The following is a 16527-nucleotide window of genomic DNA, read 5'->3' as shown; positions in this document are numbered from 1 at the left end:
TAATAATAATAATAATAATAAAGAGTGTACGATAATTTTGGTTTAAAAAACGATAATTTTAAGGTTCATGTATGATAATCCAGTGGAAATAATCTGGTAACACTGGTTTGTTTACATTCCTGATGGAGGGACAGTCAAAGCAACTTATCAAGTAATTCTCTGTTTCTTTTGTATTTCCTTTTGTTTATTCCATTTGTATCTATTTGGTTTAATTAGATTTACTTTGAGGATCTAACATAGTTTGTATTACGATTATTTTGGGGTCTATTAATTATGTTCATGGTTGTTTCAGGGAATAATCTACTGAAGTTTTAAGTTGAATAAAGCTTGGGTAGCAGCAGCCAAGTCTTTTAATGTGACAACAATTATTAATTTATATTTTATTCTCCAAGTCTTTTAATGTCACAACAATTATTAATTTATATTTTATCTCCAAGTCTTTTATTGTTACAACAATTATTAATTGCCGGAGGTTGACCCCGTAGAAAACGGAAAGAGGGTAAACTATACAAAAAGCTGGTCGGTTAGGTAGAGTTAACCAGTAACTCCTAAGAAGGTAGTTCTAGGTAAGTATGTTAGGAAAAATAGGGTAGTTTGTAGCGCTACGGCCAAGCGTCCTAATTTGCTTATTATCGCTCCGACTGTTATCTTGTGTAGAATAAAAACGTTTGGAAATGGTCTACGGATCTTAAATATGTGCTTAAACGCACACTTTTGTTTTTAGCCGAAAACCCTAAATTACCTGAAAATTTGTGGCTCGAGTTCTTACTCCGGCCACGAATCTTTTCGCTCCCGTAGTAGGTAAGGGGGGAGGGGGTCCGGGGGGGCCGAAGCCCCCCTGGGTAAGGATACGGCTTTTAGCATAGGTTAGGTGGGTTTTTTAAGTTAGCTTCTCCCGCCAAAATCGTTTTCAGAACGACGGCCACAGTTCAGAATATTCCAGTTTTCTACGAACTTGATTTTAGAATGACGGCCACAGTCCACCCCACTTTATAATATTCCCATTTTCTATGAATGAAAACTGATCTGGCCGTCACCCTACAAAGGCTCCATATTTTATCTCCAAGTCTTTTAATGTCACAACAATTATTAATTCATATTTTATCTCCACAGCAAATCAAGCAGAACACGGAGGTCGCCGAGGACGAAGATGGCCGGAAGGTGGTGCGCGAATCCATCGGGACTCAGACGCCCTGCAAACCCGGACCGGTGGGTGATTGCACCTGTAGTTTTCTCCCTCTCTTGTACTCAGCCTCAGTCTTTTTTTTTCACCCCGCCAGACCATGTATCATGTCACCATTTATACAGTATACATTATGCCTTTAGCTGGCCTCGTGTCACAACGCAAATCACGCTCATGTTGATGCGAGCAGTCACCGCTAATTGCACCAGAAGCGTTTGTAACTTTGTTATCCCAGTTTGTGTTTGTCAATATTGTCATTCACTGGCAACAGTGTTGCAGTTTTGTGCAGTTTGTTTTTACTGATTTTGTTTAGTAAACATTCCATATATTTTTTTTATTCTTTATTTTTTGGGTTATTAGGATTTGAATTACATAAGGAGCTGAAATTTGAAGAAACAAATTTGTCATCTTTTTAGTATTGTCATATTTTTGACATCCTCTATATTCTGCACAAAGTTCATATATTAGAAGCTGGCCCTGTGCTTATATAATCATGAAAAACTACTTCATGCAAAAAATTAGCTTTGAGTTTAAATGAAGTTGAAATAAGGTTATGACCTTAATGATCAACAAAAACAATATTTTATTGAGCTGAAGAAAGTTATTTAATTATTCACTGTAGCATTTGACTTGAAGAACCCTGTACCCTAAGTACTGAGGCTATTGTTTATAAGAGGCTTCCTAATTGTGTCCTATTATATTTGATATTTCAGAAGGCATTCATTTATTTCCTTGGAAAAATGAAATAATTTTTCATTTTACCAGGGCAGTGATTTTAACTTACCTGTGCATTTTACAACCAAAGGCTCTTTTTTTTCCAAACATCATCTTACATTTGAAAATGTCATCTTTAACACTCATCAAATCATTGATCAAATCAGAATTTAACTTGAGAGGCATTTCATTACTAATGGTACTTTTTCCAGATCTTCCTGTATTAATTCTGCGAGCTAAAATTCCAATTTTATTTTTACCATTAATACCTCGGCAATTACTGTTTAGCAACTTAAGCATGATCTTTTAGTAAAATAAACATACAGTTCATGACAAGACTTTTTTAAAAAAGTGACTTTTTTGCTACTATTTATTTTTGTCAAATTTTTTTTTTTCAACTTTAATATTTATGTACCTATGTGCATTGCAGGGCCTCCAGTTACACTGCTCACTGTGAGGTTCAAAACACGAGAAGTTTTGAATACTGTATATTTAGTTCCTGGAATGTAATGTATTCTAAGTGATTCCAAGTGCTTTGTTGAGTTTTTAATTTGCTGAATAAACTATTGCATAAGTTGACGGTGACGTACTATCGAACTGGTTATCCGAGCGATTTTGTGTCCCCCATTTCAGTTGTTGGTCATTATGTGCTTTGAGGAACTTTTGATTATCATGAATTTGTCCAAAATTTAGGTTTGCTTCTTTTTCTTTCCCCCATGGTTATCATGAATGCCATCCATACTCTTTTTTAAATGATGTCTAATTAAATGGAGATAGAAGTAGGGATGAAATTAATGGCAGGATTTTAAGAGATTTTAGAACAGTGTGTGTGAGAGGATTTTGGGTCAGCTAGAGCTCTGACAGAAAACTCTTATAGATAGATTTCCTGGTGCTATTATAGTATGGTATCTACCGCTGATTTTGCTATCTACCACCCCTCTCTGACTATAATATGATACCTACCATCAGTCCCTAAGAATACGGTCTACTTGCTAATCCGCCTCTAATAAGGAGGATCACTACCGACTTGATAACCTAACCTAACCTAACGTAACCTACAAACTGCTTATAATTGTGTATCCATGTTGTCCTTCCAATAAATATTATTAAACTATCATTAAAATCCAATGAGGATAACCTATTTGTGGTAAGTAATCTGTTTGATAATCCTCATCAAACAGGAGGATTAACATTGACGGTAGATAACATACTTTGTGGTAGATACCATACTATAGTAGAAATTCGACGGTAGATAGCATACTATAATAGCACAGATTTCCTTGTGTTACTTCTCAGGACTTTATAGCGGAGATAGTGATTGAAACTTCATTTTCAAACAATATTATATATGAAGGACAGTGTATGGATAGGGTAGTCAAGTTTAATTACACTTCATTATAGTTCGTTCCTGGTGATCTTTTGGAAGTGTCTTAAACTGTAAGGTATAGCGTTTGAAATAGAAGCTAAGGCTTTTTTAGAATTGATTTTGTGTTTTGCGCTGTCCAAATGCTCAGTATGCCCAATGTACAGTGTCTTTTCACTTGCTGAGATTTACAAGCATTCTATACTGATATAACACAGTTGAATGATTACATTGTGCTTTAAGAGAAAAAATTTTGCTAGATTTTTTATATTAATCTTCATTGCACTGTTTGTAGACTAACATGGTTTATTCATGTACCGATATGTTATAAGAATTATTTCACACTTTGGAGTATATCCATCCTTTACATTTTAAGGACTTAGAGAAATCATGGTTTAGAGAAAGTACTTTAAGTGATATCTCAGGATACCAAATTGATTAGCTCTGGAGTGGCCTCTGCAACAAGATTATTTCATATAATAAGTAACGTTTTACATGTACTGTAACATGATTTTAAAATTTTCGGCCAATTTCGTTTCGTATCCTGAGTATTTTTTGGGCTCGAGCCATGTCGTCCTGATGGAAGTTCCACATTCGTATCTAGAAATCATTCCGATTTTGGGTCCTATGAAGGGAACTTTATTTGAAACTTATTCAGATCATGTATACATCCTCAATATTTCTGCATTTCATGCTGTTTTCTTATATTTTATTTCGTAGAGAATCTAGTTGCGATAGAATAAATTTGAGATCATTAAGGGATTTTGACGAAGGAAAAATCTATTTCTGGGCTCGACCTATGTCGCTCCTTGAAATGCTCCTCTAGCACCATTTCTAAGGCATAGTTATTGCTGAATATACCAGAGAAAAAAAAGAGATGCATGGAATGCCAGGAATAAACCTATAGTCCATTTCTTTTAGCGAGTCATATTTGCACTAACTCGCAACAGTGCCTTTTTAGCTCGGAAAAGTTTCCTGGTCGCTGATTGGTTAGAATGATCTCGTCCAACCAATCAGCGATCAGGAAACTTTTCCGAGCTAAAAGGGCACCGCTTCGAGTCAGTGCAAATATGACTCGCTAAAAGAAATGGACTATAGCTTGCTCACTCATTGAGTGTCGGTATAGAAAACTGGGGCGTGATTGAACCACATTATGCAATAATGCATAACCTCTAGCCTTGCCAAAGTCAAGACTCGAACATGACATGAGGTATATGATGAATTCATGATTTTGAAGGTGGGTGTTAAATACAGTAAAGTATATCAAATTGAGATGTGAATTCCAAAGTGCGTATGAGATACTATAGTCAATTTCTTTTAGCGATGCAGATTTGCACCGACTCGCAGCGGTGCCCTTTTAGCTCGGAAAAGTTTCCTGATCGCTGATTGGTTGGACGAGATAATTCTAACCAATCAGCGATCAGGAAACTTTTCCGAGCTAAAAGGGCACTGCTGCGAGTCGGTGCAAATCTGCATCGCTAAAAGAAATGGACTATAGTACCTTTTGTGTGTGAAATAACTGTAGCATAAAGACCATGATACATTGTTGTGATAAAATTTTATAGAATCGGGTATGATCAAACAAGTAATGTTTCTAAATAGACTTTGTTTTTAAAAACTCCCTAATTCAATGGCATGATTACTGTTTGTAATTGCTGTAGCACTATAATATAGACCTAATATTTTACAGGAGAGAGGGATAGAAAGTTTCAAGTATAGGAACCAAGGTATGGAATACACTCTAATAAATACAGGCCCAGAAGAGGTAGTTATTTAAGCAAAGTCGTCACTGATATTTTGAAAAATTCAAGATTTTCATTTTAGAACTAGAGATTTATATGTGAAATACTGTACTTTATTATGTTTTGATATTTATAGGACTGTAATTTAACCTTTAGTTTTAACAACACCATTTCTTTAGCCTAACCTTCTGTGTTGATATGCTAGATAGATACAGTAGTTCAATACTACATACAACGCTATTTCAATATTATTTATGTTTATACTGTATTGTTATTTCTATAGTTTGAATGCAAATTGTTTCAGAAATTAAAAATTCGGCATCTAGCAAAATACTTTGTTACTGCTTTGGAAACCATTTTTCTTAAATAATAGTTACTTGGTCATGTTTCTACAGACAGTGCAGTGGACGTAGCCAAAATTAACCTTTTGCGGGCACTTCCAGGATAAGTGATTAATAAGGAATGAATGTCTCTCAGTAATCATTCATATTATATCTTAGCCTAATGTATTAGCTTATGGGCGCTTCCAAATTATAACTAGACTCAATTTTTTTTAATGAGGCGCATTTGCACCGAGTCACAGTGGGGCCCTTTTAGCTCGGAAACGTTTCCCGCTATCTGATTGGTTAGAATTATCTTGGCCAACCAATCAGCGATCAGGAAACGTTAACAAGTGAAAAGGGCACCCCTGCGATTCGTTGCAAATCTGCCTCGCTAAAAAGAATTGACTACTGTATAGTAACACAATTCATACTGTTAGGTAGTATGTTTTATAACTCCCAAGCAACACTCCGGTTAGCCAGAACAGTGCACATTTTTTGAGGACTGTTGTGGAGATCACTTGTTGGTGAGCTCAAAAGACCATCCATCAAGGAAGCCAGTGAATTTATAATATTTTTTTTTTTCCACCCTTTTATTTGCATACCTATTCCTTACTTAAGTAATGCCAAATGTTGATTATTTTTTTGTTTATATGGGTTACTAGGATTTGAGTCTTGATTTTCTCAGGAAATTTTATAATAGAACAAAGTACTGGTTGATGTTGAATTTAATCGTAGTGGAAGGTTTTCCAAACTAAAGCTTTTTACGTACTAAATATTCTCCCAACTAAGGTCAAGTGGAGAAATCAGAATACTGTAAATTGATGTACGTAGGTTCCCGAATTCAATTCATGCATGGCAAATGAACTATAGCACAGCATACTGTATCTCGAATTCTATTGCCTTATTCAATATATTTGGTTGCAAAATATATATATAGTTTTGTAAATACAGTACAGGACTGTACCCATAACTAGATTGTTGCAGAATTAAAATTGCTTAAGAGCAGTTTTGACAATAATCACTTGTATAGCTAATGGCAATAAGGAAACAACAGTATGTATAATCTTGACACTTTCGTAAATTATGGAACGTTATTTATTGTATACAGGACTACCTATATATATAGTATACAGTATAGTGTATGCTGTATACATATACTGTACTGTACTGTGTGTGTATATATATATATATATATATATATATATATATATATATATATATATATATATATATATATATATATAATATGTATGTATGTACAGTATGTATGTAATGAATTACTGTTCATTATTCCTGGAACAAAGCTAGATCATAAATATTGATGTTTCCACAATGTAGGTATGTAATGTATGTATGTGTATGTATGTATGTACTGTATATATGTATGGCACTAAAATCATTAATATCAATTCATTGTCAAAAGAGAACGTAATTAGTTGCCTAAGGAATAGCTTTCCACGTTTGCTGCAGAGATAAATTTTCAAACTATGCCAAAGTATTTCATAATTTTCTTCCTAAAGTGATTGCCAGGCCTGTTTTCCTTTTAATTTTTGTCAGTTGAAATGGTTATGCCAAAAATGTAGGAGGCTTCTATTTTTCAGTTCAAAAAGTTCAGTAGAAGGATGAAGAAGTCTAAAGCCCTGTCCACACGATCGAGCATGCCCGACGGGCAAACAGTGATACCAGACCACAGTAGTTAGTAAGAAAGAGGGTTAATGACGTCAGAAGCGGGTAAACCACAGACAGGGATCTGGCATCACACAGTGTTGCCAGATCCCTGCCTTTAGTTTTCCGGCTTCTGACTTCATCAACCCTCGTTTTCACTAAATATTGTGGCCTGGTATCACTGTTTGCCCGTCGGGCATGCTCCATCGTGTGGACAGGGCTTCATAATGATAAGATTGATTAGGCTTTAAAGAAGATATGTAGAGCAGTGACTTCACAAATAATATGAAACAGATAGAGAGAATATGGTTATGCTGTCATTATCTTTTGAAGGATAAAGAGAAGAAAGTAGAAAGTTAGAAAACATTTTAAAGGCAAAGGTGATAGGGAATCACTTTGTAGCTTTTTTAATACAAGCATTTCCCAAATTATAGTAGAAGCCATGTGTAAGATATTTAGTTCTTTTAAAGATGCATACAGTATTACCTTCTAAATTTCATGGGAATATTTGATGGAGAATTCAGGCATTTTACAAAATTAAATTTAGTACCTGAAAGGTTAATATCAAACTCCCGTCTTCCTCATCTTCAACATTTTTATGTCAGCCTCTCATTCAATGGGATTTATTCTAATTTAATAGTCAGTTAATGATAATTCAATAGATCATTGCAATCACTCTTTTAACCCTTTTACCCCCAAGCTATTTGGAACTTTCCAACCCTTAACCGCCAGGCGTTTTCTTTTTCAAGCACATTTTGCAATATATTTTTTAAATTGCTCTAACGGCCTTAATTTTTGTCATAGAGAGGTCAGGTGGGCATTCTTTTGGAAAATGCCAGAAGTTTCTCATAAAATTATCAAAAATATGCAATAAAAATGTAATTAGCAGTTTTTTTGCAAGGACATACTGGTACGTCCATGGGGGTAAAGGGATTAGTTTTGTGAAATGTACCAGTACGTCCATGGGGGTAAAGGGATGAGTTTTGTGAAACGTACCAGTACGTCCATGGGGGTAAAGGGATGAGTTTTGTGAAATGTACCAGTACGTCCATGGGGGTAAAGGGATGAGTTTTGTGAAACGTACCAGTACGTCCATGGGGGTAAAGGGATGAGTTTTGTGAAATGTACCAGTACGTCCATGGAGGTAAAGGGATGAGTTTTGTGAAATGTACCAGTACGTCCATGGAGGTAAAGGGATGAGTTTTGTGAAATGTACCAGTACGTCCATGGAGGTAAAGGGATGAGTTTTGTGAAATGTACCAGTACGTCCATTGGGGGTTAAAGGGTTAAGATAGAAACTTTGTAAGATGCCATCAGATAGAAAAACCAGGGAGTAATGTTTAGAATAAGATGAAAATAAAAGTAAATGTGAAAGCCAAAATAGGAAGCTGCATTTTCATTGTTCATGGTAAAACTAAACTAGTAAAGTAACCATAATGACTAAGGTGCATTTTGAAGCTTTCTAGCTTCAGTAATGCATATAGCATTTATCCCTTTTACCCCTAAATGACGTACTGGTACGTTTCACAAAACTCATCCCTTTACCCCCATGGATGTACCGGTATGTCCTTGCAAAAAACTGCTATTTAAATTTTTTTTTTGCATATTTTTTATAATTTTTTGAAAAACTTCAGGCATTTTCCAAGAGAATGAGACCAACCTGACCTCTCTATGACAAAAATTAAGGCAGTTAGAGCAATTTAAAAAAAATATACTGCAAAATGTGCAAGGAAAAAAATAACCCTGGGGGGTTAAGGGTTGGAAATTTCCAAATAGCTTGGGGGTAAAAGGGTTAATAAATGGCATAGATAGCAAAGATATTAACTGTTAGTTTTAAGTTTTGAGATGAAAGGAGGCACGTCCCATGGGAAGACACTCTGTCTTTTTGCTAGGATGATTTTTGTAGCAAACATGGATGAAAGCTTTTCTTAACCGTTTTTTTTTTTTTTTTGTCTATTTCAGCAGTATTTAATTCCCAAATATTTGCTCTAAGCTCCATGCGTAACAACATTAACCGATTGTTATTTGGCTGGAGGGGAAACTATGCCATGAAAAATATTCATTCCATTAGAAGGAAAATTTTAAATGTATAAATCTCTGATATCTTTCTTAAATAGAATTTTATAAGATTACCAGTGGCTCTAGAATGGAGAATTTTAGTAGCAATAGTCAGTCATTATTCATACTGTATGCATGTGTGTGGTTACCATTGAAAGAAAAGTTTTTCAAGTAATTCGAACAAGAAGTTTTTATATATGCAAAATAAAGTAAGAGTTTACCAGTACATTACTCCTTATTTTTTAAATAGAAATCAGTATTCAAACATTCAAAGATATGGACTACAGTTTCAAAATTTTAGATTTTCAGCTATCACACGGTATAAACTGTTATAATGTTACTGATATATTAATCTCAGCATGTAATATGGACGGGATGTAGTAGAACATTATTTTGCAACACTAGAAGGAAAACATAGCATTTGATGTTTTAACATTTTTATCAGAAATGAATGAGAAGTTTTCATCCCAGAATAATTACATATTAAAATTCTCGTTGCCTTATTGATACCTAGTTGCTCATTGCTTTGTTGTTTTGTTTAACATGGGTATTTTTATGTGGTTTAGTGATGTTGATGATGCATGTAACCCATTATTTATTTTGCTCATACATACCTTTTGTTGTAAAACTTAATCATTTTTACGTAGATTTACTTATTTTATTATTTTACATTTTCCCCTTGCCACTACCAATTTTGTTGATTTTTTTTTTCTTATATTTTGCTTCTTTTTGTCTAGCTTTATAATTTATGTTTTGTATGTTGCGTTACTGACTGGCTGTCCTGGGTGGCGGTTGTTGTTGTGGTGGTGACGGGATCTAACCAGCAGCTACCCCCGAACCCCCCTGCATCTGTGGCCTCCAATCCTTCCTTTCACCAACAACGTCGTCACATACCCTCAGCCAAGAATGGTTCACTCCCCACTGGCCGAGCGTCTCCGAAAAATGGTCCACTACAAACTTTCAGAAACCCTAACAATGGGTCTGTACCCTCACCTAAGGTATCACCCAGTAGTTCCGTCTCCTCCTCTCACTCTTCCCTAAGTATGGTACCAGGTCCTGGATCTTTGCAAAGAAGTCACAGTTCTCTTTTAGGCCTAGGTCGTAGAGGGACCAGGGGATCACTGCCAGGGATAGGAAGTTCTTCTAAAAGTGTGATAAGTAGCGGGAGAGGAAGTAACTCAAGGGGCTCACTGTCTTCGAGTAGGAGTAACATTAATATTGTGGGTGGGAATGGAGGAACACCAAAAGGCCAACCTCAAAGATGGCCAACCGGTGGAGTGTCACACTCACGTTCCTCTGGCATGGGATCATTGCAGAAGAAAGAAGGAATCTCAGGTGGAGGTGGTCAGGAAGCCTCTTCGCTCCCACATTTGTTGTCCAAAAGGTTGACAAGTTCAACCACACAAACCTCTCCTGTGCCTTCACCGCGCCCATCACGGAGGTCTTCTTCTCACAATGCCACTGGAAGCAGCAGCTCCAGCCATCCTGGTGGAGTAACGGGTGGGAATGGCAGCAGTAGTGGGCATCACCACCACCATCACCATCACAGACACCAGGGGTCTTGTACCCACCATGCAAATGGTGAAGCAGGTGGTGCCAGAAGAGTGCGGCGGAGTTCTCAGTCCTCACAAGGATCGTCTCTCTCATATACTCGTCCATACAGACAGGTAACTCATAAGAGAAAGAAATAGTGCTTCTGATCATAACTAGAGTTCATGAGGTAGGCAATAGAAGCAATGGAGATTAGATTTCATGGTGGCACATTCATGGAGATAAGTTTCATCCTTAACAAGTTATTAAATTCTTTAAAAACCATGGTTCATTATTTTTTTTTTTTTTTATGGAATGCATTGCTCTAAATTAGCGTTTGCTTTGGACACCGGTAATTTTGTATCCAAGTATTTCCCATACATCTTACTGTATACCTAATTGAAACCTGATTGGTTGAAAGCATGCAGACATTTTTTTTATATATATAAATTTATGTGACATCCTTTAGAATGTTATTGGTATTGTCTATCGAATTCATTATTTCCATGTCAGCCTTGCAAAAACCTGCCTTTCCATTATTATTATCAGTTGAAATGCTAAAATTATGTTGTTCTGATGTTAACTCTAATTGTTTATAACATAAGCCAAGTCATAATTTTGGAGATAATCTTCAAAGGAAAAATATGATTTTGTGAGTTTGCGAGTCCTCGCGTTGGTTTCAAAGCAAGTGTAAGTAACGTGTGTGCACTGTAAATTACACCAAGCACGATAACATTGAAGCACCTAGTTGAAGATTGTCACTTTTATCAGATGCGGCTTATAGAAAACCCTTAATATTGTTGCTTCCTTACCATATCTCGGCAACTAAACAAATTTCTGTATTTTGGTATTTGGTAAACAAATCTTTTAACTATTTAACCATAAAAGACTTGACTTAATTTTTCCTGTCTTCCATCTCTTTGTAACTAATTAAGTATGATTCCTTTAACTCATCATCTAAAGTATTACTTGTATTCTACTGAAGTGTCAACTTTTTCAGAGTTTTGTATTAGTGTTGTGATGTCTAAATGTTCACTGTACACTAAAATTAACTGTTTCTTGGAAATAGAAAGATAAATGGTAGCTTTTATAAGAATATTTTCAGTATCTTTACACCTGTTTATTTTAAATCAGGATGATGTATAATCACTTTTGCCTCATTCCCTTCTTTACTAGGAATCTGGAAGGTCAAGCGACAGCTCAATGTCTCAAAGTCGCACATCTTTAGAGGGTTCTGGATACAGGTTATTAGAATCTCCACGTGGTAGTTCAGGCGTGAGGGATTCGAGAAGAGGTGGTTCTTCTAGTTGCCGATCAGGAGAGAGTCGAATTAAAGATGGAGATTTGCTGTCCCCTCGTTCACCTGAATCTGTTTCCTCTCACTCTTCTCCAACTCATCCCCATCAAGCCTCTCCTGCCACACCATCTTCGCATCGCCGCGCACACACAGATTCTCGTGATTCATCCTCTGGCAGAGTTAAGCAGCAAATTCCAATTCCTGACTTTTCTCATCTTCAGATTGCCAAGCAACGTAGCTTTGATGTTACAAATTATCCAAAGCGGTCAGAACTGAATCTTGATAGGCCAAGAGAAATGGCCTTATCTCGCAGCTACAGTTTTATGTCCAGGCCTCGATATCATGATGAAGATGGAATGCACGAACGTTTCTTAATTGGTGCTATGCGATCGGTGGAATCTACACCACAACCTCGACGTCGACAGAAGGGTCTTGATGCTGTTCCTGGTAGTCCAGACTCCCTAGGTTCACACGGTTATCTAAATTATCGCCAAAGATCTGACAGTTCTGGTTTAGAGAGCCTTGCTACTCCCATGATGCATAGGAAGCAACGTTCTTTGGAATCTGGAAAGTCACGATTCAAGATGGATATCCGACCTAGTAACAGTGCCCATACAAGGCTCATAAATTCTGATTCTAGTCCAAGTCCCCCTAGTCCCAAGCATGAGTTTCCACCATTTAATTACGAATCGCCCCGAGGACAGGATAGCGGAGCATCGACTTTAACTGATAAGGATACCAGGTCAAACTATGGACGTGGATCTGCAGACAGCTCCCCCCATTCCCAGGTGGACTCTGGATTGGTATCTGGAACAACAGGCAGTCGAGGTTCAGTGGACAGTAATTCACGTCGTGCTGACTCTCGCCAGACGACATTAGATAAAGAGACCGCTAAAGGTTGTGCAACCGACAGCTCCGGCAAAGCTTCGAAGACTAATAATGAGCGTGATAGCCGTCGGTGCAATCATCGACGTCATCATCACTGTAGTAAACACAGAGGTCCTGCGTCTGGTACAGCTAATACCCCCAATGCTACTACCGTGACAACAGATAGTGACCGCAGTGATACATTGCAGAGTAGCAGCAGTTCTCAACAACTTGTAAATACTGGTAGTAATAATAGTCAGAACCATAATTCCAGTTCTGGGAGTAGCAGTACGACCAAGCAGATAAGCCCAAATAACAGCAAGCAATTTAGCCCCAATAATGGAAGTAGTTCTAATAACACCAAACAGCCCAGCCCATGTAGTATCGGGAAGCCAGAAAATAGTCCCCAGCATCGTGACTTAACTCACTTGTACTCTAATCTTGATTATGTGTATGAGCAGCCAGTATACCAATACATCATGGAACAAGCAAAGCTTACAGGTAACTATTCTTTTTATAAAAATATTTCATCAATAGACTGAGTTTAAGCCAATCGCTAATTACGGTATAGCGTAGGATTATTACATTTACTTATGACTTAGAGTGATCCATATAGGCTTTTATCTTTTTTATAACTAAAATATAATTTCCTTTAAGGAAGTATATACTCAAATTACTCAAACTTTTGTTTATAAAGCCATTATTTTTATATCTAGATATAATATTCCTCTTTTATTTCTGTAGCTATTTCCAAAATGTTTTTTTGTATCTGAATAGTAAGTTTTTTCAAAGGGGCTAGTTTATTATAATAATATTTAAGAGAAGGCTTTTATTTAGAATTATTACATCATGTGATCTATAATCTGATAAAGGAAATCAAGTGGCAGATAATAACTTAATTCTGAACGAGTAGCAAAAATCTTAAGTGGCATAGATTATTACATGATGATAAAGTTCTCTAATTCATTAGTTAAGAGGCTCATATATTGGCCTTAGCGCTGAATGGCATTTGATGCCCCAGTGCTTGGCTTAATGCCTAAATCCTATATTCAGTTCAATCAATTCATATATTGGCCAGTGGAATTATTTGGATAAAGGTAATACAATAGAATAAAATTTTGAATAATACTCAAATATACTTCCAATTTTTTAAGGGATATGATTTTGATCTATTGAGCATTCATTTACTGTATGTTATATTAGAAGGATGAATATTCTTACTTCTACAAGGTGTATGTGGCGTGGAAATTTATTTATCATCCAGCTGTTTTACTACAGTTTTAAAATATGTATGACATTGTTCAGGCTATCGACTTGGGGATCCATTGTATGAAGATGCAGACTCTTTGCATAGCGATGAAGACTCCGGCGAGGGTCGCCACGAAGATAGCGATGAGTTTGCTGATGACGAAGGCATGTCAAATGCTGACTCTTCATCACAGGTAGGTTGGATGTGTTTTATAAATGGAAATTGAAAAATACTGTATAGTTTACTATGTTGAAATATTAATGAACTGCTTAATTCTTTGAGTGCCGACCCTTCTGTATAGTTTACTATGTTGAAATATTAATGAACTGCTTAATTCTTTGAGTGCTAACCCTTCATGTATTTTGGTACTCAAGCCTTAGGCCTTTCATTTTGGACATTTTACTTGACTTGTCTGAGCACAGAACCTATGAAGGATAAGTCCTATCCTTTCAGCATATATTATTGCTTAGCTGAATAAATTTCTTTTCCATTGATACATAATTTTTTGCATTTTGTAAAATTTTTATGCACGTAAATAACAGAAGAAAGAGAAGACGTAAAACCTGGATATTAAATATGTCCAATGGTGCTGAACCGAGTAGAAATATCCAATGCCACTTAAAGTATTACGAAAAGTACTATAATGTTATGATGTAAAGAGCATTAGGAAGTCTGAGCTTTAAGTGATTGCTAAGTAAATTGAATTTGATCAAAGTTAGTTATACTGTAAGGACAGTGAGACAAGCGTCACCAAGATCAACTGATACTTTATTTGAATGTGCACGGGAGTATATTACAAGGTGCGGACGGAAAGGTAGGATGACGCTGGCGCCAAATCAGATTGAAGTGCCCGCCAAAATATATGTGTTTTCTTACACTTACAAATATATGAATTATGGGTTAACAGAAACATGTTATGAAATGATACATATGTCAAAATGTAGATCTGGTAGAGCGGAATATATATACATGGGAAACCACAGTGTGGCGAAAAGAGAATTCAAATAAATAAGTAATTTGTCGATTTTCTGGACGACGAAGGGATCGGTGTCCTTACAATACATCAAGGGCTGTGATCCATAATCACTGAGAAGCAAGTCTGTTCAGCCAAGGAAATAAAATAAAAATATTTTAGAGGAATATGGCAGCTGTTAAATGGAAAATTACCTATAATTTGCTGGATTTTATTTTTGTGCCATATTAAATTTTGTCCTAAGAAAATTTTTTTTATGGGTACATATAGAAAAGACCTTGTATTCTTGCAAATCCTATATATTAGATCACAGTAATGTACTGTATAGTACTCTGAAGTACAAGGTACAGTACAAATCTAAAAAATGTAGAATATTTTACTTGTAAACTGACTTTTGCCTCTCAGAAATTAAGAAATGGGGATAAAGGAGAGAAATTTACAAAGGAATAGGAGCCTGTTCTAAAGACCCATCAACCCAGGAAAGCTAGTTTACTTTAAAAAATTATGATGCATAATACGCTAAATGAATTAAACCAAGACACTAGTGCCACTCTTGAAACTTGGGTTCTCAGAGAAATGGCAAAGTTAGCATATGCCACAAGGCTAGACAGAAAAATTAAATAGACATTAACCCTTTTACCCCCAGGCTGTTTCGAACTTTCCAACCCTTAACCCCCAGGGGTTATTTTTTTTCAAGCACATTTTGCAGTATATTTTTTTTAAATTGCTCTAACAGCCTTAATTTTCGTCATAGAGAGGTCAGGTTGGTCTCATTCTCTTGGAAAATGCCCGAAGTTTCTCAAAAAATTATCAAAAATATGCAATAAAAAATGTGAATAGCAGTTTTTTGCAAGAACGTACCGGTATGTCCATGGGGGTAAAGCGATGAGTTTTGTGAAACGTACCAGTACGTCCATTGGGGGTAAAAGGGATAAGTCAACATATTTTGGGGGTAAAAGGGTAAAAGGGTTAATAGCTCTTATAAGATATGAACATTCTTTCCATGAAGCAAGGAAGTAAAGTTGTTTCTACTCGAAAGAAATATCAAATATTGTGAGATGTGTACAAATGTTGGAAGGAAAAAGACCAGATTCAGAAGATCATCAAAGAACTAGTGGAATATCTTGCAAATAAAATGCTATAATGAAAAGGAGGAAACTAAAAGTCAAACAGCGACTGAGCTGAAGTCTGATAATCTGAATTTTTAAATATTAAACTTAGCCGGTGAATATATAATAGCTGCAACTCTGCGGCTCGACAGACAACATACTCAAAAAACTCGCGAGCGATCGCTATGCAGGTTGCGGGTGTGCCCACCAGCGCCAACTGTCGGCCAGATACCACTCTTGAATGTAAACAAAACCTTCAATTCTTCTCTGTCGACGTTGACGACAAGACGTACTTATACTCGCTGTAGAACCTGGAGTTTTCCCATCATATTTGGTGAAGTACTTTATTTTGGTTTGAGCTTTCGCAGTACAGGTGTTTTTTCCTCAACATAAACTCTTGAACTCTTTATTGAATCGGATTATTTGTTGATGACTTGGATTGTTTTTGGAATTT

General features: G+C 36.2%; 1 protein-coding gene across 1 annotated transcript in view; it reads left to right on the top strand.

Annotated features, from left to right (window-relative positions):
- The first annotated feature begins 121 nt into the window (after window positions 1-121).
- Window positions 122-16527, top strand: part of LOC137624725 (uncharacterized) — a 66435-nt gene continuing 50029 nt past the window's right edge. Inside the window, exons 1-5 of the mRNA XM_068355680.1 lie at window positions 122-151; window positions 1114-1209; window positions 10365-10715; window positions 11755-13243; window positions 14048-14184. Of these exons, the coding sequence (XP_068211781.1) occupies window positions 11782-13243; window positions 14048-14184 (1599 nt within the window). The 5' untranslated portion in view covers window positions 122-151; window positions 1114-1209; window positions 10365-10715; window positions 11755-11781. The remainder of the gene's footprint in view (window positions 152-1113; window positions 1210-10364; window positions 10716-11754; window positions 13244-14047; window positions 14185-16527) is intronic.

Source organism: Palaemon carinicauda, chromosome 2, assembly GCF_036898095.1.
Source record: "Palaemon carinicauda isolate YSFRI2023 chromosome 2, ASM3689809v2, whole genome shotgun sequence".
In the NCBI taxonomy this organism is placed as follows: Eukaryota; Metazoa; Arthropoda; class Malacostraca; order Decapoda; family Palaemonidae; genus Palaemon; species Palaemon carinicauda.
The sequence above is the reverse complement of the archived record's forward strand: the minus strand, read 5'-3'. Positions and strand labels throughout refer to the sequence as shown.